This window comes from Monodon monoceros, unplaced genomic scaffold (assembly GCF_005190385.1).
Source record: "Monodon monoceros isolate NGI ecotype Baffin Bay Population unplaced genomic scaffold, NGI_Narwhal_1 Super_Scaffold_5, whole genome shotgun sequence".
NCBI lineage: Eukaryota > Metazoa > Chordata > Mammalia > Artiodactyla > Monodontidae > Monodon > Monodon monoceros.
The window spans coordinates 98287305-98312164 of NW_021703782.1; the positions used below are offsets into that span (position 1 = coordinate 98287305).

Genomic DNA, 24860 nt, shown 5'->3' on the forward strand with positions numbered 1-24860 from the left:
TCCCCACTGCTCCCATCACTCCCCACCGCTCCCCACTGCTCCCCACCGCTCCCCACTGCTCCCTGCCGCTCCCCACTGCTCCCATCGCTCCCCACTGCTCCCATCACTCCCCACTGCTCCCCACTGCTCCCCACCTCTCCCATCACTCCCCATTGCTCCCATCGCTCCCCACCGTTCCCCACCCCTCCCCACCGCTCCCTCCCCACCGCTCCCATCGCTCCCGTCGCTCCCCACCACTCCCGTCGCTCCCCACCACTCCCGTCGCTCCCCATCTCTCTCCATCACTCACATTACCGCCTGAACCGTCCCCCACCCCCATCCGTAGAAAAATTGTCTTCAAGGAAACTAGTCCCTGGTGCCAGAAAGGCTGAGGAATGCTGCTCTATACTGCAGTTTCTGCATGTGTAAAATTGGGAGTACTAACTGTACTTTCCTCCTAGGGTTGTCATAGGATTGAATCCGTTAATGACATAAAGCACCTGAGCCCTGCCTGGCACATAGTAAGCCCTGAGGAAGGGTTAACCACCGTTATTCAATTACCACAAAATACCAATCGTATGAGCCTTATCCTTACTTCTAGTCAACCCAGTACAACAGGATAGTCAGAGAACAAACATTACCGATGCCTTCTGAGGACAAAAGCCTGATATCTAAGATAACTGAAATTTCTTTACAACGCTGATGATTTCTGAGTTGAATGGAAAAAAACAATTTACTTTCGAAAGAACAGTGGTTATCCTAGGACGTGGGCACAGTCCTGATCCCTAGGTTAATTCTTCTGCCTCGGACCCCTCCATGACAGCTTCTAGAAAGTGGTTTCATTGTCATTCAGAGTTCTCCACGGGCAGCCTCCAGCCTGTCTTTTCAGCCCTGTCTCCCTCCCTGTGTTCCAGCCAAACCATTCCTTCTGCCTCCATGGTTTATTCTTGCCAATTCCTCTCAGGCTTTCCTCAGACTCTTTTTTATTCTGTTTGGAATACCGTTCTGTCCCTCCCCTAAATGGCTGACTATTGAAATCCTATCCAGCATTTTGGGACCAATTCAAACATCACTTCCTCTTACTGCCCTGTGTCCTTGACCTGGCATCTCCTATACACTCTTCAGAGCCTGCTCGGCTGGCCATCACCTTACTGGCGAGGTTTCCCCAGCCACACCCTCCCCCCGCCCCACCCCCACGAGAGAGCTGTCATCACCTCCCTCCGTCACGCTCTAGTGTGTCCATTACGTTTAGCTCAGCATGCATGCACTGGGTATTCTGTGTGTTCTGAGCACTTTGGCAGGCACTGGGTGACAAATGAATAAGACAGTGTCCCCGTTCTTAGAGTCACCCAGTGACTACATGCATGCTGTCCAGTACAGGAACCACTGGCCAAGTGTGGCTACTGAGCATGTGAAATGCAGCTGGTCCAAACTGAGATGCACTGTACCTGTAAATTACACACAGCAGAGTTCCAAGATCTGGAAAATGTAAAAAAACAAAGTAAAATATCTAATTAATTAATAAATGCTGGAGAGGGTTTGGAGAAAATGGAACCCTCCTACATTGTTGCTGGGAATGTAAATTGATGTAGCCACTATGGAAAACAGAATGGAGGGTCCTTAAAAAACTAAAAATAGAGTTGCCATATGATCCAGCAATCCCACACCTGGGCATATATCCAGAGAAATCTCTAATTCGAAAAGATCCATACACCCCAATATTCATAGCAGCATTATTCACAACAGCCAAGACATGGAAACAACTCAAACACCCATCAACAGATGTTTGGTTTAAGAAGATGTGGTATAAGATCTTCTTAAACCAAACATAAAACCAAGCCATAGAAAAGAATGAAATAGTGCCATTTGCAGCAAGATTGATGGACCTGGAGATGATCAGACTAAGTGAAGCAAGTCAGACAGAGAAAGACAGATAGTATATGATATCACTGATATGTGGATTCTAAAAAATAATACAAATGAATCTATATACAAAACAGACTCACAGATAGAAAACAAACTGATGGTTACCAAAGGGAAGGCAGGGGAGGGATAAATTAGGAGTATGGGATTAGCACATAGAAATTACTGTACATAAAATAGATAAGCAATAAGGATTTACTGTTTTTTCAGAATTTTTCAGAATCTGAAAAAAAGTATATATAACTGAATCACTTTGCTGTACACCTAAAGCTAACACAATATTGTAAATCAACTATATTTCAATTAAAAAAATAAAAACAGAACTGTGATGGAAAAAAGAAATGAAAATATCATTAATAGTTTATTAGTTACATGTTGAAATGATGCAGAGTGCCTGCATCCCTGTAGATAATGTGGGACCCAAGACACTGATGATCTGGTCTCTCTAGCTGCATCCCGTGCTGCTGCTCTCTAGCTGTGCTCTATCCTGCACAAATGTGCCCTACTTTCTCTTATGGTTGGGACTCTGCTTTTCTGTTTTTCTCCTGGCTAACTTCTACTCATCCCTCAGGTGTCACTTAAGACACCTCCTCTAGGTAGCCTTCCCTGAATCCCCCACTGTTTACTTAAACTAAAGTAAGAACTCTAACCACGGGCTCCCACGATCTCTTTTATTTCTCCAATATGTTACCTGTCACATTTCCTGGTGATTTCTTGTTTAACAGCCTCTCTCTTTTACTAGAGGAGAAGCACTGTGAAGTCAGTGAGTATGTAGGAGTCTTTCGTCATTTCACTGTCTTTGCCTAGCACAATATGGGCATATATTATGTGCTTAACAAATGATCAGGGTATGTGTGGGTAAATGGATAAATGTGGAAGTGGTCCAACTCTACGGTGTTTGTTGATTGACTGAAATCTTCCAGTAAGAAGATTCATCATTTTCAAAATTAATCTCTGGGTTCTACATGCCTAGACTCAAGTTGAGTTCAGAATAAAAAACTCATATTTGCACCTTCCCATGAAGTCTTCGCCAGTTATGCAGGAGGACACGATTGTCCACCCTTTGGACTCTGCAGTAACCTGAATAGACTTGGCTTAAAAGCGACTTTATATACAATTAGACATTGAGTTCTATGTGTGGTGAGTGGTGGCCTGGGGCAGGAAGGACTCTGATTCTTCTTTATAACGTTCCCAATGCTTTTCCCAGGTCAAACAAAGAGCAAATGTTCAGTTATCATTTGATGGATAGATGGATGGATGGGGAGATAGATGATTAAATGAACAGGTGAATAGATAGGTGGGTGGAGATGATTAAATGAACAGGTGAATAGATAGGTGGGTGGAGAGGTAAATGATTAAATAAGTGAATATATGCTAGAAGTTAGAGCCAGGAAGCAGAGGATATAAATATTACAAGTGTCAGCCCAGGCTCGCCAAGGGGCCTGTGAAAGAGAAGGTGAAACAGCTCAGTTCCCTCCGGACTGAGAACTGGCAGAAGCAAACCTTAGATCAAGAGGGGTTAATGGACTTCTTGCTGCGTTATTAAGACTTAATTTCTTGTTTATTAAGAGAACATTCTGTTTAGAGTCGCTTTCCCATTTGGGCATTCCTGCAAATTGCCTCTTCACCCCTTTCCTCAATCTTTCTGTCTCTGGGGGCTTTGTCTCACTCTCTGTAGCACTTCTTTCAGAGGGGAACAAAGTGGGACACATAGGAAATGGGGGATGTGGGGGCAAGTCAATCATCTTATCCTTTGAGTCACCTGGGGGCACTGTTCCCAGAAGAAGGAAGGGGATGTCTCGATTTCAGGCCTCTGGGGCATCCCTCATCCTTTCCTTCTGAGACCCTGGGACTTTATTCTTAGCCTTCCTCTTAGCCAAGGGGAGCTCTCCCAAAATACAGGGTGGGGAACGAGTATACACACAAACATACATTTACACAAGCACAAAAACGTGAGTGTTCACCCATCAACAGACATTCATGCAATACACATACATTCACATACATGTGCAAGCTTACATATACACGTATATGTGTACATTGTACTCATATACATGGGTGTAAGATGTATGCGTGTGTGCATTGCATATGTATGTATGTATGTCTGCATACAGATTAACTTTCACGCAAGCACAGGCAGGCGTCTGTGCACATCCATCTGTGCAGGGAGACATGCGCTCCCATGCACGTGTGCAAGCTTAGCTGTATATATCACACAGACACCCACCTCCAAGGTGTTTCCTTTAATCCAAAATATGATCTTCAGAGGGACTAAGGGAACTTGCTATCCCTGTATTTATTGTGGGTCATTCCAGACCCCAATTTTTTCCCTTTACCACCATCCATAAAAAGATCACTCATACCAATTATTTTGAGTTTAACGGATTTCACCCCAAGAGTGAGGATCCCATGGAAATGCCTTAGATGTCAGCCCTCCTGCCAGCTCCACTTCCTCCTTCTCACTCTGCTTCCTTCCTCTTCCCTAAACGCATTTACTTGTCCTCTATGTGACAGTTTAAGAATCATCTTTTGTTGTTTGAGCGTGCCCTCAGGAACTCACCTGACACCTCAAACAGCTTATCAAAGCATTTCCTCTAAGTGAACAGGTGTTCTCCTTAGGGAAAATGACAGTGAATACAATTCTCTGCACCTCCTTATATTCAGATGGAAAAACTGATAGCCAGACAGGAAAGTGAATTTCTCAATGTCTTCCATTCATCTAGTGAGTGGTAGGAACGGGTTTTAATCCCAAGTCCCCCAATTTTTTAGTCTCGCTAAATGATAACAATAGTTATAATAAAAACAGTAATAATAATAATAGCTAGAACAACAACAGCAATGACTTGTTAGGTGCCAAACACTGCACTAAGCACTTTCAATGCATCATTTTATTTAATCTTCACAATACGCATGAAGTACTAGTATTATTTCTATTCATAAAAGAGGAAACCAAGGCTGAAAGTATTGAGTAACCTGCCAAGGTGACCCAAAACTGGTGAGAAACAGGCGATCAAACTCCAGAGCCTGCCCTTGCATGCCCTACAACCTACCGCCTCCATTCTCTCCCATTGCATGGGAAGGCTCTTAAGAAATACTTTTCCACAGATGAGTGAATGAAGTGATGATGTAAGAAGGACCTCACACAGTTGCTGGGCTGCTGCCACACTGTGTCCATCAACAGTAGATGCCCCACCGTCACCCATGCAGAGGATTCAGGGAACATTTAGGGCTTGCTGTCCAATACCGGAACTCAATCCAAAGCTTTGCATATTTTAAAATATTGTGCTGTGAAAACAGGAGAGGACCAAGGCTCTGTGAATAATTCAACACCTCGCCTCAGAGAAATTAAAAATATATTTCACTGCAAAAGAAAAGTCTGTTATTTGGGACTTCCGGGGACTTGGACAGAACACAGTTCCTAATGGAAGCACTGCATTGATCTCAATAATTGTTTTTTTCAAGTGAAATGGGAGATGGGGGAAATTTAAAGAAAAGGGTACAGGTTAATGCCACACTCAGTGTAGAAGTGATTTCATTTTCACTTTACAATAGAGTAGAATTTATACTACATGATTTAACACTCAAATGTTAAAGAATGCATGCTGGCTGGTTGGTTGTTAGATTGGGTGGGTTGGCAGGTGAGTGACTTGGTTAAAGAGATGACATATGTTGGGTCAAAAAAATAACACAGGCTTTGTGGACAATAAACCCTAAGTTCAACACTTATTTTTGTCCCTTCTTAGCTATACCTCTTGTAAGTCTCAGCTTCCTTATCTATAAAATGGAGATAATATAACTTAACTTGCCAATTTTGAGGACTAAAGACTATGTACAATACCTGCTGTGAGCAAACACTCAAGAAAGTGTAATAGGAGTAGCTAAGTAGTGGATACGAATGAATGAATGAATTTGCCCAACCAATTTCTCCACCCAAATTCTCCACATCATTGGTCTTCCTTGAAATGCATACCTAGAAAGCTTCCCCACCCTCCTCTACCCAGCCAACGCCTACTGAGCTGAACTGCCACTTCCTCCAGGAACTTTATACTGACTGCTCCAGCTTGTAGCACTCACCCTCCTCTAAAAAAGATCACTTGTTATAAGCATGCCTCAGTCTACCCACCTGCCTTTGTCAGTACACCAATCTTGTTCAGCTGACAGGGGCCTTATCTAAATGCATAACTTTGCAGCTCTCTGAGCAGGTGGCATGGTGCTCCACTGCCGAACGGGCTTTCTCAAAATTCAGTGGACTTAGTCACTGTGGCAGAAAACTGACGGCCAAAGGATTGTAGCTCATTATATAAAATGATGCACGCAGGCAAGACCCATAGCATCTAAGTGCACTAGCCTCTACCATTTCCCATTTTCTTTGCATTTCTTTCCTTCCTTTTATCCTCCCCTCTTATCTTCACTCCCTTGAAGATGAACTGGACATGATGGGGAGGGATGGGTAAAGCTGAGCAGGGTGGAGCAATTAAGCTGCTTTCCTACTACTCTACTCCAAACCCATATAAGATACAAACGATACCCCATTTGTAAAAAGATAACCTCAAGTTATCAACCCCTAACTAAAGCAGACTTCAGCAAACAAAGGCACTTCTCTAAACATCATCTGAAGTTACTTCCCCAGATTACACTGCATTCCAAAGGAACTAATATAATAATACGATTAAACATTCCCAATGAATTGAGCGAATTCCAAGGTGAAGCCATATTTCCACAAAAGTTAGTAAACTCTCAAGTTAGACTGTCCCAGAGAACGGAATCAACCAAGACAATGTGGCTTATCTGGCAACATATACTTCTGAGTGACATACGATGGCAGAGATGTCAAGATGGCTTTGATCCTAGGCCATCCCACCGTCCTCTCCATCTCAGACTCAAAGTCATGACAAGGCTATGGCCCAGTGGCTGCTGACCTACCTCCCAAGGTAGCGGAGATGAGGAGGTGGGTGCCGTACTTTTTGATGATGGTATCGATGAACTGCTGAGTGGTGGGTCTCCTGCCAAGCAGGCGGATGCTCCTTTGAAACTCCGGCATGAGGGGCACTGGATGACGGACCAGGTCTCTCCTCTCAATGGCTGTGTTCCTCACCTTCCAACGGGCAAACTCCCTGGGCAGGAGACATGAGTGAGACTTTCCACTTACCACCACCTCTACCCCCAAGCCAAAGCCCACCCAACCATCCCATCCAGGCGTCTATCCTTAGGTGAGAGAGTGCCCACAACTATTTTTAATATTTGTGAACTGATACTTAGATCTGGAGCCCTCAGTCTAGATCTAAGTATTGGGTACTATTCTCATCACTGGGATACTGCAGTGAACCAGACAGATGCAGTCATGTTCTCACGATGCTTACAGATCATCAGAGGTACAAAAATCATTGTCATCTAGTTGCTTATTCATCTCCCTCACTAGACTGTGAATGAAACCAGAGAGATGGGATCTTCTTAGGTACATGGTACATGTTACATGGTGCGAGTCACAAGTATGCTAGCTGGATAAATAAATAAGCAAAAGAATAAAAGGAAGGAAGGCTGTGTACCAATGGACAAGACGTTAAGGCACAATGCAACTTGAAACCTGTTCTAAGACAATTCCACAACCCAATAATTAGTCCAGAGCTCAGTTTCATTCGAAATTTTCACATGCATTCACTGAGCAAATACTGTTTGGAAGAAATTAAGCTTTGTTCTGACCATGTAAGGGAATTTCCACTCTTCCCTTCACTAATGACAGAGAAAATCAAGACAGAAGAACATTGAACTTGGGAGTCTAAGCTCAGGGTCTCGCTCTGCCTCTTGTAAACTATGTGGTGTGATCTTGGGCAGAGGATGTCACTTCTCTGGATCTACATTTCCTTATTTATAAAATCCAATTAATATTATCTATTTCCTATTGCTGGTGCCCGGATTACATGAAACATAGGGTGTGAAAACACCATTGGAAATGCCAGGCACTAATCCAATGTGAGAGTTTTATAACTTTTATTTCCTCACACATTCACAGATACATAAATCATTAAAGGTTCACGTGTAATGAATGAGGAGAATGCAAACCAAATACAAGTAGACATCTAAAGGGCCTTGGTTCAGGTTGTTTTTGCTTTAATAATGACCTCTGCTCCTACCAAAGATGGAGCTCCCCCTGAAACAACCAGTTCTCCAACCTGAGTTACAAGCTCCAGGTCCCTTGAGAAAAACGGACTAGCCAAGAGGACTATAAGGTCAGCCCAGATAAATGATGGGAATGAGAGTTTAATGAAAAGGTCTCTCACTCCTGCCACAGATGAGAGAGATGAATAAAGGAAGGGGCACAGAGCAAGAAGAAGCAGAACAGGGTGGGAATCGGGCTGGAATATGTCTCAGTAATTCAGTGGTGGAGTCTGACCCCTGATGCACAGAAAACTGTGTCTGAGGAAAAAGCTTTCCAATTGGAATGCATTTCCAAGCCTCAGAGCTTATAGTCTGTGGCTGCTTAACAAATCTCTGTCCATAATTCATAACATAGTTTGAATTCTAAATAAAATCTCAGTACTCTGCACATCTTAGATATGTATTAAGTCAATCAACTGCACTCAGTGAACCTTGCAGGGCACCTACTAAATGCAGAATATCATGTGTACAGGAAGGGAGTGGACACATCCCAGTCTCAGAAGCTCACAGCCTGGCAGGAAAGGCAAGACATGTCCAGCTTATTGTAAACCAAAGACTACAGGATGCAGAAGAAGGAACACAGGCTTCTCAGGTCTCTAGGGGAAGCTTCAGTGAGGTCTTATCTTAACTATAGTTTTGAAGTTCACATGTGATTTAAACAAACAAAAATGTTGTTTAACATTTAAACAAAACCCAACAATCCACATGGATGAAAGGGCAGGAGCAGAGTGAGTGAGAGGGGGATACGTAACACATTATGGTAAGAGCTGAACAGGAAGGAAAGTGTATGAAGAGGGTGTGAAAGGGGACAAAATGGAGCAAGGGGGTTGACCAGACATGAGGAGAGAGTGGGGAATGTGAGAGCCAGCTGAGGGGAATCTTATAGGTGAGGTAGCTGGCGACACAACTCCCCAAGATTACTGCTCCCTGATGTTCGCACCCTGTGTAATCTCCTCCCCTTTAGTATGGGCTGGACAGGACCCAGTGATTTGCTTCTAATGGACAGAATTTGGAGGTGATAGCATGTTAATTTTGTGAATAGGTTACAAAATAGTTTTGTGATTAGTTTACTTCTCACTCAGCCATAAAAAAGAATGAAATAATGCCATTTGCAGCAACATGGATGGACCTAGAGATGATCATGTGAAGCAAAGTAAGTCAGAAAGAGAAAGACAAATACCAGATGATATCACTTATATATGGAATCTAAAATATGGCACAAAAGAATAGGTCTATGAAACAGAAACAGACTCACAGACATAGAGAACAGACTTGTGGTTGCCAAGAAGGGGGTGTGGGGGAGGGATGGACTGGGAGTTTGGGATGAGCAGATGCAAACTAGTATGTATGGGATCGATAAACAACAAGGTCCTACTGTATAGCACAGGGAACTATTGATATATTCAATATCCTGTGATAAACCATAATGGAGAAGAATATGAAAAAGAATATCTAGAGAAAGAGTCACTTTGATGTACAGCAGAAATTAACATAACATTGTAAATCAACTATACTTCAATAAAAGAAAAACAAAAAAACCTATAACCCCCAAATACGGCAACTTCCGTTTTGCCCCTCCCCTCTGTCTCTCTCTCTCTGTCTCTCTTTGTCTTTGTCTTGTTCTTGCTGCCATGTTGTGAGATGCACTGTTGAGAGATCTATACCGGGAGGAGCTGAGGGAAGACTCTGGCCAATAGCTTCTGAGGAACTGAGACCACACAAGGGACTGAGTTCTAACAGTAACTATGTGCATGAGCTGGGAAGCAGACCCTTCCCAGTGGAATCTTCAAATGACAATAGCATGGCAAGAGTAAGGGCAGAGCCACAGCCAGATTCCCTACCCACAGAAACTTTGAGATAATACATAGTGTTATATTAAGCTACTAACTTGTGGGGTAATTTGTTACTCAGCATTAGATGACCAATAAAAGGCAATGAGAATCATTAGATACTTCTCATCCGCTTATCCCTGAAACTTATAAAGCTATGTACGTGTAGTTATGAAAAAGAATATATGTATATATGCATAGAAACATACACATATTTCAGTATAATAGACATATAGTTCTATACTATTATGTTATAAATTATAGTTATGTTATATACAGGGAATAGAGAGAGATAGATATATAGATATAGAAATATATAACATTTATTTACAGCTTACAACCTTGGGTTACTATTTTTTTCATATGAATATGTCTACAGTCCTCAAAACTGACATGCATTACACTCAGAGAGGTTAAGTAACATGTCAAAAGTCACACAGCTCATTAGTGGTAGAACTGGGGGTAGAAAACTTGTATCCTGACTCTTAAATCACACTTTTAATGTAGATATTGAAAAGGAGACTATAAAAACCATAGTAAAACCAGTACTGACACAAAGAAACAATACCACCCCCACCATCAAATTATAAGCCTATGACTTAATTCCTTTTTCTTTCTTTCTTTTTTTTTTTGTGTTTTTAAACAGCCTCCACATTCTTTCTGATGTTCACTAGCTATACACCCAGGGCCTGCCATCTGTGTTGCTTCCTTGAAAAAACTAAGGAGGAAGCCAGTGCTGGGTTCCTGGTTCCTGCCTCACAGGATGGATTCAAGGCCTAAGTAAGGGGATGCATGTGACCCACTGAGCACAGTGCTGGGCACTTGGGAAAAGCTCAATAACTGAGGGGTGTTATTATGAAGTGCTGACTCTGCCAGGCACTACCTGTTCAGCACCACAGACAGCTCCCGATCCTAAGGAATTTCCATCTTACTGAATGATGTGCTATTTGCAACAGTCATCTTAGTCACAGAGGAATCAGACAGGAGGATCCCTGACCTAGTCTGGAGGAGCAGCTGGGGTGGGAGCGGGGATGTCAAAAAATTCTTCTGTATAAGTTGAATCTTGACGAGAGCATAGCATTTGGCCAGACAAAGATAGGGGAAGGATATTTCAGGAAGAATAAGCTCCACATGCAAACATGGAGAAAAATAAGAGAGAATAAGACAGTTGGAGAGAGAGGGATGTGTGTGTGTGCAGTATTCATGTGTATTGAGTGCATGTGATATATAAATGATAAGAGGTAAAGACAGAGAGGTTGTCAGGGACCACACGATGAAGGGTCTTGTGTGTTGAACTGTGTTATTAGATTTCTATCTATAAACTCTGTTCTTTTTTTTTTTTAAGATGTTGGGGGTAGGAGTTTATTAATTAGTTAATTTATTTTTGCTGTGTTGGGTCTTCGTTTCTGTGAGAGGGCTTTCTCTAGTTGTGGCAAGCAGGGGCCACTCTTCATCGCGGTGCGCAGGACCCTCACTATCGCGGCCTCTCCCGCTGCGCAGCACAGGCTCCAGACGGGCAGGCTCAGTAGCCGTGGCTCACGGGCCCAGTTGCTCCGCGGCACGTGGGATCCCCCCAGACCAGGGCTCGAACCCGTGTCCCCTGCATTAGCAGGCAGACTCTCAACCACTGTGCCACCAGAGAAGCCCTATAAACTCTGTTCTTAATGGCCAACAGTCCAGACTAAAAATGTTCTAAAAATGAGTCTATGTGACTCTGTGACGATCATGAGAATGTTGGAGTTAATACTGTAATAGCCACAAGATTCTACAATTTTATTCTCTTTACCAAAATACACTTCAGTAAAAAGTCTTCACAGTACCTAGATCTATTCAGAAGTAGATTTAAACAACACTAGAACTAAAACAGTTCATTTATGCTTTCAAAATTTGAATGCTTATTATTTTTCCAGATCTGAGTATACAGCAATAAACAAACTAGATAAAAGTCATGCTATCAAGGAGCTTACATTCTCGTGAGAGTGGACAGACAATAAAAGGACAAATGTGTAACATGTCAGAAGGAGAGAAGTGCGATGAAGATAAATAAAGCAGAGGAAGGAGGTAGGGATGCCCTGGGGTGGGGTGAGGGCATAGTTCTATATAGGTGGTCAGAAAATGCCTTCCTAATTTGACGACATTTAAGGAGACTTGAAGGAAATAAGGAAGAGACCATGCAGCCACCTGGTGGAAGAGTAATCTAGGAAGAAGGAACAGCAGGTGCAAATGTCCTGAGGTAAGAATATGTTTGCCAGGTTTGGGGAAGATCAAGGAGGGAGGATGCAGGATGAGATGAGTAGATGAGTAGAAGAGATGTTATGAAAGGAAGGGCAAAAAGAAAAAAAAATAACATCAAAACATGGGATGGAGTTGGCACCAATCTCAAAAGGCCATTCTAGATTTGGTAAAGACTTTTTATTTTTAAATTCTAAGTAATATGGGAAGTCAAAAGAAGGTTCTGAGTAATGACACCATCTGATTTATGTTCTAAATGAGGAGTAGGCAATCTTTTTCTGTAAAGGGAAAGATAATATTTTAGGCTTTGCAGCCATAAGGTACCTGTTACAGCTACTCAACTCTGTCCTTGTAGTGTGAGTAGCCACAGACAATAAATGAATGAGTGTGGCTGTGTTCCAATAAAACTTTGTTTATAAAAGCAGGTTTCAGGCCTGATTTGGCCCATGGTGAGTATGACTCCTGTTCTAAAAGCATCACTATGACTCCTTTCATAGAAGTCATCCAATCCAACCCACTCAGTTCATAGATGGCAAAACTGAATTTCAAAGACATTGACTTATTTTCCCAAGATCGCACAGCAAAATGATTGGCAGGGCTGAAATCAGAGCCCAGGGCTTGTGACTCCAAGTGCAGTGCCCTTTCCACTGCAACATGCCACCTTAAAAAAATAGTGAAAGAAAATAAAAGAGAGAAAAAACCTGCTTTTCATGTTGTCTAACTGCTCTGCTGACCCAGGAACAATTTTATGTAAGTTCTCAGTGAATTGAGCACAACATAAAATATATCTTTCCTTCTGAGCCCACAGGACAAGCAAATTCCCCTTGGAGGAGAAGGCAGAACTCACAATGGCATAGGATATGTTTATGCCCAATTAAGCATCCCAGCAGGGCGGGCAAACCAATTAGACTGAGATTCAAAAAGGATCCTGGATGGAAGGCATGGGGTGGCTGCAGCAAGGCTCATCCCACTAGGGGAGCGGAGGGTGGGAGGGCGGGTGAAGACAGAGGCAGAGGATGGATGGAGACTGGATCCAGGGTCACAGGATTTAGGATGAGGGTACAGAGAAAACCACAAGCCCAATGCTCTCATTTCAGAGCACTGCTTTTATAGTAATACTCCCTTGTCCCCTTGGCTAACTCTCTGTTTCCTAGACACACACACACACACACACACACACACACACACACACACACACTCAATGACACATTGAGAATGAGGTTGCACTGAAGAAAAGATTGTGAGACAGGCAGGAGAACTGGCTCTGTGCCCTTGTGAAGGTGTGTGTTTACTCTCCTGTGAAAAAAGTTGGTAGTATTAGATGATCTTCAGCTTTGTATCTCTCAGCCAGGGCCCCAGGAGATAGAAATCTTCGGTTAAAACCTGACCCTGCCATCAATTAGCTGTGAAATCGTCATGAGCTTGCTTATACTCCAAAAAAATGTAGATGTAATCTAGGGGAAGCATATCTACCTTAGAGGGGTGGGTTTAGGTTTATATTAAATCACGGAGCACAGTATCTAGAACATAAAAACCCTGAATAAAGGTAGTGTTAAATTTATTATCTATATTACCATTGTTGTCATGGTCATAGGAGGGGCTCCAATGGGAAGGTGGGGAATAGTGGATGACGGATGGTGGGTAGAAGACAAGAGGAAACAATCCTGCTCTTTTTAAAGCTATCAGTAGGTAGAACTTTTGTGGAGGGATTTGATTCCTGATTCCCGTGAAGTATAATAAAAGTACTGACTGCATTTAAGAAATGGACTGACAGTTTATAAACTTCCTCCTACTCTATCTCCTCATATATGCGATGAAGACTAAAAACATGCATCTCCCAGATTGTTCTGAGAGTTAAATGAAATAATGGCTAGAAAACCTCTTTGTAAACTGCAACAGGGTATGGACAATTGTAAGTTGTTGTTTATTATTATTATTTAGTATTATTATTATATCTATATTAATATTATTATCATATCTATATATTAATATATAAACAATATATATTATTTAATATTATTATGATGATATTTAATATTATTTGCATAGGGCACAGTTATAACGATATTGTTATTCCTTAAAATGTTTGCTTTTGTTTCATCATGTGTAAAATGGGGGATCACAATTTCTACTTCTCAGGGTTATGAGAACATCTCCAGTAGTGTTGGGTCCTTAGTAAGTGCTGGATAAATGTGAGTTTCTTCCATTGTTTCCTAGATAATCAAAGTTACGAATTACCTCTAAGGAAGTGAAGGGGGTTGCTTTACTCTTCTTTATGAAACATGTTTTGCAGCTTTTTTAAAAAAATTGAATCTGATTGCATAGCAGAAACCAACTGGAGGTGGTTTTCAAAAACACACCTATTGTATAGACTTCAAAAAATAGAACAATTGAAAAATAAAGGGAGGAAAACAAAGTGAATTTGGAGTTAAAATTAGCATGCAAAAGCAATCCTATAAAGTCCTGAACACTTGATAGAAGTGGACAACAAACGTCTCTGAGCTTCCTTGCAGCCAAAGGAAAAAGGGAATCACAGACCAAAGAGCCACACAATCAAGAAGAAAACAGAGCAGCTGTTGTTCAAAGTTGTTGGAGATACAGAGAGTTCCTGGATGCTGTGATAAGATACAAACATCTCCTATGGTTTCTCATAAAGAGATGGATGTAGTTGATGCCGGTGGGGAATGTCCTCACTGTCAATGTTTGATTGGCTCAATGTAGCCTAATGCATATGATGAAGCACCACTTGGTAATGCAACTCCATGAGAGACAAACATTACTGTTTAAACAGGAAGCACTACAGTGATCTGACTTAATTCAAGGATACATTTTAGAATATTTTATAGACATTGTATCCTCAATAAATATTTGCCGAAAGCATAACTGATTAAGGTTACAGGATGTTTGCATTTGTTTATTCCTGGGTGGCTTATTCCGTTGGTTGCATTTATTTGGAAGTGAAATAAAAATAAGCCGCTGAATGTCTGGGGCTGGGGGCTGAGGAGGATCTGGGACCACTTCCATTACTGTTAGCAGAAAATTATCCCCAGAGATGAACAAGGGAAATCATAGAGGAAGGGACTGAGGAGGTGAAGTCATTGAGCCGAGAGAGAGACAGAGAGAGAGAGAGACAGACAGACAGACAGAGAGAGGGAGAGAGAGAGGGGGATTGAGAGAGAGAGAGAAAGAGAGAGAGAGAGAGAGAGAGAGAGAGAGAGAGAGAGAGAAAGAAAGAGAGAGAGAGAAGGAGAGAGCGAGCATTTCTCTTGCCTGCTGTTCCCAGCCTCTCCCCACATGTTCCCCAGCCAGCTCAGGGAAAGGTGAACGCAAGGGCACATGTGAAGTGGCAATGATGCATCTTAACAAGTATGGTGTCCTCAACAAATCCCCTGCCTGTCTCCATGCCTCAGAACATAAGTGAGAAAGCAGCTGAGGAATCCCAGCATCCAAGTGGTTCTCCAGGGTAATTTAGCTCTAGAAGGGTAAGGAGAGGAAAAGCAGAAAACAAACGAACAAACAACCAAAAAGAGCTGTCTCTGAAAATGTGATTATGAATAGTGTTGTTTTAATTACAAGTAAAGACACTGACTTAACTATAGAGAAAATAATCTTTGCTTACAATTTGTATATAAGTCTTTCTATTTTCCAAAGTGTGTTCATTTAAGTAATGACCTTTTTATTTTTCTACCAACCCTAGTAGCAGTTCTAAAGGCTCTTATGGGAATAAAGTTCAGAGAAATGGGAGCAACTAATCCAGGGTAAGCATCCTGGAATTGGGCTACATGCTTCTCATTGAGTGGAAACTGGAAAGGGAAAAACAGCAACACAACAAGTACACTTGAATGGCCCAGGTTTGATAGAAATGGACCATCTCCAGAAAAGCAAGTGGGATCCTTCGTGGAGCACTGTTACTGAGGACAGGGACCTCCATGGGGGTTATGGGAATTCATCACGGGGAAAGCAGCTTAAAATGTTCTTGCTTTATTTTACTCGGAGCAGACAGAGTTTCCTCAGATACCCTCAGTCACCTGAGCTACCTCGCTGCCATACAGAATCCAAAACATCAGAATGAGGATGAAAGGGGTTTTGGAACAACCATCCAAGGACGTTGCTATCATTTCACAAATGAGGAAATTGAGACTCAGAGAGAGAAATGAACTTGCCCAAGGCCTCAGAACCTTTGATGGCAAGAGGGACTAAAATCTGGGTTCCTGATCTCAGGTTCAGTGTCCTCTATCCTGATCCGCTGTCCCATCCCATTATCTCAGCACTGTGGGGTCTGTACTGCACTTGGTCCTTTACAAAGCTCTGTCATCATATACATTATCCTCTCAATAACCTGGAAGTGGGGGGCATTTCCATCCCCATCACAAGTGGGGGAAACTGAGGTCCAGGGCAGTGAAGACCACATGACAAATCCATGTCAGAGCTGGGACAGAAACTCAGCTTCCATGATTCTCTGCCTGGGCTCTTCCTTGCTTCTTCCTGCCCCCTCATCCTCTGCCTACTCTGGCGTCACCAGGCCAGTGGAGGACAGGTGTTAACTGTCCCAAACTGCCTTGTCGGGAGCACCCGCGACGCTCTGCAGAAGAACAAAATATGGCATATCGAGAAAAAGCAAATGATCCACTGAGCACCTGATAAAGCGGCACAAAACAGGTCCTTTCCTGACATTGTGGCAGTGTGGGAGGAGCTCAGAGTTTACAGCCAGAAAGGCCTGGCTTTGAATCCCAGCATAAAGCCACTCATTAGCTGAGTGATCCTATGCAGATTGCTCAGCCTCTCTGAGCCTTCTTTATCAGTACAATAGGAATCCTAGTACTCACCTTGCAGCATTACTGGAAGGATTAAGCATAATGAATGCAATTAATCTGGCAGTAGTAGCTACTCAATAAGTGTGAGTTATTTATCCTTTGGCAAGGCATTCTAAAAGGGGAGTTTGTCTCATAACACATAACTTTTAATGGATATTTTAAATGATCTTAATATGTCCATGAGCTCTAGGGATTACACAAACTGCATATAAATAAAATATTTAAAATTCTGTTTACTCGATTTGTCTCTCTGCTTATTTCCAAAACATCTATTGTGAAAGCATGAGTCATAACTAAATATAGATTAATAAAAGTTTGGAGCAGCAATTATTTTCCAATTGTCATAAATCCCATTAAACACTGCAGTTAGATGAATTTTCTTTTTCAGATCACAAAATTTGAAAGCTCCAAGGGACCACAGAGAACATCTTGGTATTGCCTTCGATCTTTAGATGGAAATATGGAAACTCTGAGAGGGGAGATCATTTTCCCAGGGACACACAGCTATCAGTAGCTGGTTTTAAAATCCAAGTCTTGCACATGCTCATTTCCCTCTGCCACAGCACATCTTTCTAGGAGAAAAACGAGCAAACTTCTTCCCTAGAAAGTAATACTGCATTTAATTGCCAATTTTTTTCTCGTTAAAATATTTTAGGATTAGCAAGTATGCTGTCATCTGAGAGCCTCCCCCAAATTTGCATTCCCAGCTAGGTCCTTCTTTTGTTTCCCTATAGAGAAAGCTTTCCTGTCCCTGCTTAAACTCATTAAGAAATACCTTTTTCTTCAATCCAATCAACACACATTCACTGAATTTCTGGTCTTATACCAGGAATTTGGGGTCTAAAGCAATCCTTTACTTAAATGTATCAAAGTTCTTAAGAATGATTTAACTCAGGGGTCGACAAACTATGGCCCACAGACCGATTTTGTCCCTCTGACTGTTGTGGAAATAAATTTTTATTGGAACACAGTCTCACTCATTTGTTTACATATTATCTATGGCTGCTTCTGCACTATAATCTCAGGGTTTAATAGTTGCAACAGAGACCATAGGGCCCATGAAGTATAAAATATGTACTATCGGGTCCTATACAGAAAAAGTTGGTTGATCCTGATTTAACCCATTGAGCTGGCCAGTCAAATAATGTATTTTAAGGAAATAATAAAAATGCCAGATCAAAGATTTATAGATTGAGCTACTCAGTAGAGATAGATAGATCATTAAATTCTGTGTGTTTTTAAAAATTCCTTTGCCCTAAAAATATTTTTAAAACATTGGGCAAAAGAAAATTAGAAAATGAGGATGTTTCCCACACAGCCTGCTTGAATCTCTTTTAAAGCCTAAATAACAAAGTCATTATTTACATACAAATTAGAAGGAACTGATTTTCTTAAAAATGCCCAGATCACACCTGAGTTAAGAAAATAAACACGCTTCAAGTGGAATTTATGATTTGATGATTAAACAAGGTAATTGACTTAATATACACAATGATGAAAAAAATACCTTCTGGGGGGGCCTAAGGCATTCTCAGAGGTATCTGATTGCCCAAGCACCGAACGAAGAAGGAAGATACCGCCAATTTTCCTAGTTGGTGGAATGTGATGAGTTGTAACGCCATGAAAACCTGGCTCCAATGGCTAGAACTGCAATGACCAGGAAGAACTGACAGCAAGATAAGGTCCCACTCAATATAGCAAGCTTTTTTCTGATTGTCAGAATGAATCAGGATAGAACAGGGAGGAAGGAGCCCTTGTCTAAAGATATCAAAGCAGAGTCTGAGTAACTGATTGACAGAGATGCTTACAGAAGGGATTCAGAACCCACACGGTCACTGCAGTGTTGCTATTGCTGTCTTTACCCACTCGGAGACCCTACGTGTTTCAGGAAAGAACATGAGCTGTCTTCTGAGTGCCCAGGTGAACTGAAAATGTTTCCTTGCAATCCCTGACAGCTATACTGGTCTCACACAGACACCAAGATGAACTACAGTTATGGAAGAGATTACCTATTTATTTTTTTACCTCTGAGTTAGTTGGATGACACTCCAAAACACACTGAGAGACGTCAGTCCCGTGCTCTATCCCATGGCTACCCCCAGACTCTGAATTTTCATTTTATTTTTTCTCCTAAAGCACCTAAATACGGTTCCTCTCCATCACATGATCCTTCAGTTCCTCTTTTTTGTGTGCCCATAAATGACGAGCAAGTGTTATTTTTCTTGGGCATAAAGGTATTTTAATGGCCATAGGCTACGAAAGTCACTGCCAATCAACCACTCTTCTGCAAGTTCACTTTACTTTCCAGAAGAGCCTAGCTCCCTCTCTCTCCTACACAGATGCTTATCCACCTAAATCCATAGACTCAGCCACAAACAATATCTCTTTTCTAACACTGGACAGGCTTGATTTTTCAGATCCATATGCCTAAGCGTAAATATATATTCGGCACCGAATATGGACCAGGTGCTTTGCATTAAAGCACAAGCACCCTGGGAGGTGGTTATAATCATCCCCATTTTACAGATGAGGAAGCTCAGATTCAAAAACCCAACCAGGTTTAACTCTGTCACACTATGTGCACACCAGATGTGATTTATGATTACTTGCAACCCAATATTCTGTCTAGCAAGCTAATTGCTTGTTATGACTTTATATGAACTATTCTTAAACTAGCTTGTACTTCTTACTCACCTCTTGCATTTTCAGTGAGGGACTGCCAACATTTTGGCCTCCTTAAAGGCTAACATTGGGTCTAGAAGAATGAAGACTGGCCTTCGAGCAAAGGCATCATAAACCTACCGTCTACTCTACCATAATAAGCTGGGCCACCTTAGACACATGATTCCTCTTTGGATTTCACTTTTCCCATCTGTAAAATGGACAGTTGGGTCAGACGACTGGCTTTCAGACTTTTGTTTAGACATGAAACATTTGATTCACAAATTCATTCTTTCAAATAAGTTTTTGTTTGTTTGTTTTAGAGGATTTACCATGATTCTCTATTTTAGGTGCTAGGGCTCCAGAAGTGAACAATACAAAGAACTTGCATTTTTCTGGGGAAAACACAAATAATAATTTTCTAATAAATGTTTTGCAAAATAGGTAAATTTGATATAAGGAGAGCTTCTCCAGGAATGGGGATGATTGCAGAATCCTATCTCTCCCCTCACCACCACCCCCCTTCAGGCTAAGCTCAGAGCCCAATTTGAAAACTCAAGACTCAGATTCTATCTGTGCTTTGTGAAACGGGATCCATAAGCCACCTGCACCAGAATTTGGTGGGAATCCATGTTAAAATACAGAAACAACAGCTCATTCAAACTTAGCAAAGAGTCTCAGCCTCTGCCTTTCTAACAAGCTCCCAGGGGACCCCTCTATAGAGCAAAATTGAGAACCTCGGGACTGAAGGGCTCTGACGTTTCCCCTTCTCTGGACAATCTTCCCATCATTCCCTCCTAGTAAACTCTTTCCCTACCTACTAGGTCTCAGCTGAAGGTCACTTCTACAGGAAACTTTCCCCATCTCCCCAGCCAGCTCTGGTCCCCCAGACCACTGAACTCAAGTGGCAATCGTGGACATGTGTGATGATTTATTGTCATCCCCTCCTCTCGACAGTAACCTACATGGGGCAGGGACTATATTCTATATTCTACTGGAACCTTAAAGTGCCCAAATAAATAATTCTTAAATAAGTCAAGGCAGTACAAGTTTGTGAATATATTTTCTCTCCTTTCCAGCATTAAGAAACTCATGTTTTTGAAGTACCCTCGGCAATCAGGTTGTTTCACTGTCTGGCACGTTACCTTAGGGCTCTGTTTCCAAATTACCCAAGTCTTCTGTGACTTCCTGTTTCTATTTCTTACTGCACCCTGTTCCATGCGTAGGCAGAGGTGGCAATTTAAACCTCAGAAGTGAGGAATTTTGGAATTAATCTTCAACACCTTAGTGGTTTCATTTTTCCCTTTTCCAATCAGTAGCACATCTACTAAGTCCAGAGATCTGCAGGAAAGGACTCTTATGGGATTAAATAAAATGAGGTTCTTAGCCAAAACACATGGAGGTGCAAACGCCGCCCACCTGACTCCCCTGCTTCCACCTCGACAACTCTGTGATTCCTGCTCAAGATCACAGCCAGAATTCTCTTCTCAAAATGTGGACTGGTTCATGATGCCGCCTCCACCTTGTTGGGAAGCCATCAATGAGCCCTCACTGTCTACAAAATAAATAGGAAACTCTCTGAATTCCTATTCAAGAGTCCTCATGACCAGAGTTAAACTTGAAAGTCTCAGCTCCTTCTATTACCCTATCCTTACTCCAGTCAAACTGAACTGCTCTGTGGACCCATTCCTAACTAATATCATTTCCTTATATTTTTCTTTTCTTTTAAATTTTTTTCATTTTTTACTGAAATACAGTTCATTTACAACGATTTAGGTGCACAACAAAGTGATTCAGTTATACATACATATACACACACATACATACACACATACATACATATACATATACATACATATACATATACATACATATACATATATATACACACACATATATACACTCTTTTTCAGATTCTTTTCCATTATAGGTTATTAAAAGATACTGAGTATAGTTCCCTGTGCTATGCAGTAGATCCTTGTTGTCTACCTATTTTATATACAGTAGCGTGTATCTGTTAATCCCACATTCCTAATTTATCCCTCCCCACCCCTTACATTTTTATGAACATTCCAGACACCAGCCACCACCTAAACATAGCCCAGACCTCTTAATTCTAAGCGGAATGCCTTCCATGCCTACTTAATTCACCAGCTTCTTCTTGATTCCTAATCTCCCCCTGGCCCTGGCCAGTACACAGCTTTATTTATTTATTTATTTTTGCGGTACGTGGGCCTCTCACTGCTGTGGCCTCTCCCGCTGCGGAGCACAGGCTCCGGACGTGCAGGCTCTGCGGCCATGGCTCACGGGCCCAGCCGCTCCATAACATGTGGGATCTTCCCGGACTGGGGCACGAACCCATGTCCCCTGCATCGGCAGGTGGACTCTCAACCACTGTGCCACCAGGGAAACCCTACACAGCTTTATTTTTTATTAAGCTCCATCAAGTATACAAACCCACTCTTACATCCAGGCTTTCCTACCTTCATGTACTATTTTCTGCTGGAAAAATGATTCCCCTACTTCACCTGGTTCCTTCTTACTCACCAACAGAGAGCACGTTGCACTTCTCAATCAAAGTGTATATTACCCTGTACTACAATTACCTGTTTACGTCTTTCTGTCCCTGCTCCATGATGCTTTCTGCCTGAGAACGGGAAGAAGCTAGCTTGTTCAGGCTATTCTTAGCACTTATCTTAAGACCTGGCATATGGTAGGTTCTGAAATAATTGAGGTGATTCCATGAATTCCCATCTATTCATTCACTCAACCAGTATTTTTTGAGCACCTGTATGTTCGATGTACTTTCTAAATGCAGGAGATAAAGCAGTGAAAAGAACAGGCAAACTATTAAGCTCACATTCTAGTAGGAGACTCAATCAATAAATGAAGCAATGCATATGCAATAAAATGCCAGACCACGGTAAGTCTCATAGAAAAATGAAGCAAGGTAAGAGGACAGAAAATGACACAGGTAAAGGGGGCTCACTTTTGTATGGGGGCACTGGAAACTCCTCTAATGAAGAGAAATAGGACCAGAGACCCAAATGAGGTAAAGGAGACTTAGATCTGTTTCAGGCAAAGCGAAAAGCAACGGCAAAATACCCAGTGCTGAGAGTGAACTTAGAGTATTTGAAAAATGACAAGACGGCCAGTTTGGAGAGGGAGGGACAGGTGGCAGGGCCTGCACAGAGTCAGTCCTAGTGGACCAAGATGAGGGTTACGGATTTTCCATTAGGAGTAATGAAAAGCCACTGGACAAGTCTGAGAAGGGTGATAGGATTCGAGTTAAGTTTCAGAAAGATCACTCTGGCTGGTTTGTGGATGAGAGCTGAAGATGGAAAATGACACAGCTGGAAGCAGGGGTGCCACCAGGTGGCCACTGCAGTGGTCCAGTGGAAGCTGACAGTGGCCTGGATGAAGGTAGCAGTGGTCAAGATACAATAAAACTGGAGATGTATTTTGTAAGTAAAATGTATAGGATTTGCTGATATAGGGTGTGAAGAAAAGAACCATGGATGCTCTGGGTTTGGAGTAGAAATAATGGGGTTGATAGTGATGTCATTAGACAAAAATGGAAACATTGGTAGAGGAGCACATTTGAAAAGAGAAACCAAGAATTCTGACTTTGATGGGACACATTTAAGAAGGCTATTAAACGGTTGGGTATATGAGTCTGAGTTCAGGGAGAGGTCTAGGCTGGGAATATAAATGTGAATCATCGGGAGAGACTCTATAAAGCCTCGAGAACAGATAAGAACAGATGAGATCATCAGAACATGGACACAGGAAAGGGGTCCAAAGGCTGAGACCCCAAGTGCTCTAATACCTAGAGATCGGAAAGAGAAGGATCCAGCAAAGGCACTGAGAAGGTGATCCAAGCGAATAAGGAGGAGCAATGGGAGAGAAGTTGAGTAAACACCGTGATTTAATTAACGTAAAATTGAATCTCTCTACCATAGCTCACATGACCTGGAATCTGCTTACCTCTCTAACTTCACCTTCTACCATTCTTCTCCCATTAACTGCACCGCTGACCTCTGTGGCCTTCCTCAGATCGGCCTGGACGCTTTGGCCCTCAGTGCCTCTGTAGCCTGCACGGGGCACACTTCCCTCAGATGTCCACAGTGCTGCCCTAGCCACCAGCTCAGAGAGGCAATCTCTGACCGCCAAAGCTAAACTAGCCCCCATCCCATTACCTGATTTTCATTTATTTAGGACAAGTGTGTCATATCTGCAATTTTGTTTTTTTTAAAGAAGATGTTGGGGGTAGGAGTTTATTAATTTATGTATTTATTTTTGCTGTGTTGGGTCTTCGTTTCTGTGCGAGGGCTTTCTCTAGTTGTGGCGAGCGGGGCGCTCACTATCACGGTCTCTCTTGTTGCGGAGCACAGGCTCCAGACGCGCAGGCTCAGTAGTTGTGGCGAGCGGGCCTAGTTGCTCTGTGGCATGTGGGATCCTCCCAGACCAGGGCTCGAACCCGTGTCCCCTGCATTAGCAGGCAGATCCTCAACCACTGTGCCACCAGGGAAGCCCTATCTGCAATTATTTTATCCATTTGTTTACACTTTGTTATCTTCCTCTATATACTGTCCAGGTCCAGCCCTTTTCCCCACTACAACATAAACTCCAGGAGGACAAACACATTGTCTTATTCATCGGATGGTTCACTGCATGAGCCTATTAACCCTGCCCAGCACTTATATAAGGTGCTCAATAAATATTTCTTAAACCCAAAGAATTCACCTGTCCAAATGCCATCCATTAACATCAAAATAAAATCCTACTTCACTTATGGAAACTTCCCTAACACCTCCATCTCAAAGCAGAATGTGAGAGACGGTAACATACAGCAGAAAGAGGACAGGCCTGGAAATCAAGTCAGAATGGGGTTCAAGTTCCAGCTCTGCTTCTAATCAGCTGGGTGGCTTTTCACCCATCATGTAAATTCTCTGGGCTAATTTCCTGCACAGTGGGGATGATAAAGGCCCTTCTTCCCCAAGTTTCCTGTTGGAGATAATAGATGTAAAGGGTTGGCCATATAGAGGGCTCATAAATGGTGAGTATTATCTTATAATCATTGTCCTTCCCTCCCCTGCTTTCCCAATGCAGGTACCTAAACCTCTCATGACCCTGGATTACAAGTCTTTTGCATTTGGGGTTTGTCCCCATAAAACACCGTGTGATGATCAATACCAGTGCAACTCTGTCTGAATGCAGTGACTTGCCATTTTCTAGATTCCTTGTAAATGCTTGCGGAATGATT

At 42.2% G+C, this 24860-nt stretch overlaps 1 protein-coding gene across 1 annotated transcript in view; it reads right to left on the reverse strand.

Annotated features, from left to right (window-relative positions):
- BRINP1 (BMP/retinoic acid inducible neural specific 1) overlaps positions 1-24860 on the reverse strand; it is a 183121-nt gene that overhangs the window by 58357 nt on the left and 99904 nt on the right. The window contains exon 3 of the mRNA XM_029203104.1: positions 6826-7016. Within this exon, the coding sequence (XP_029058937.1) occupies positions 6826-7016 (191 nt within the window). The remainder of the gene's footprint in view (positions 1-6825; positions 7017-24860) is intronic.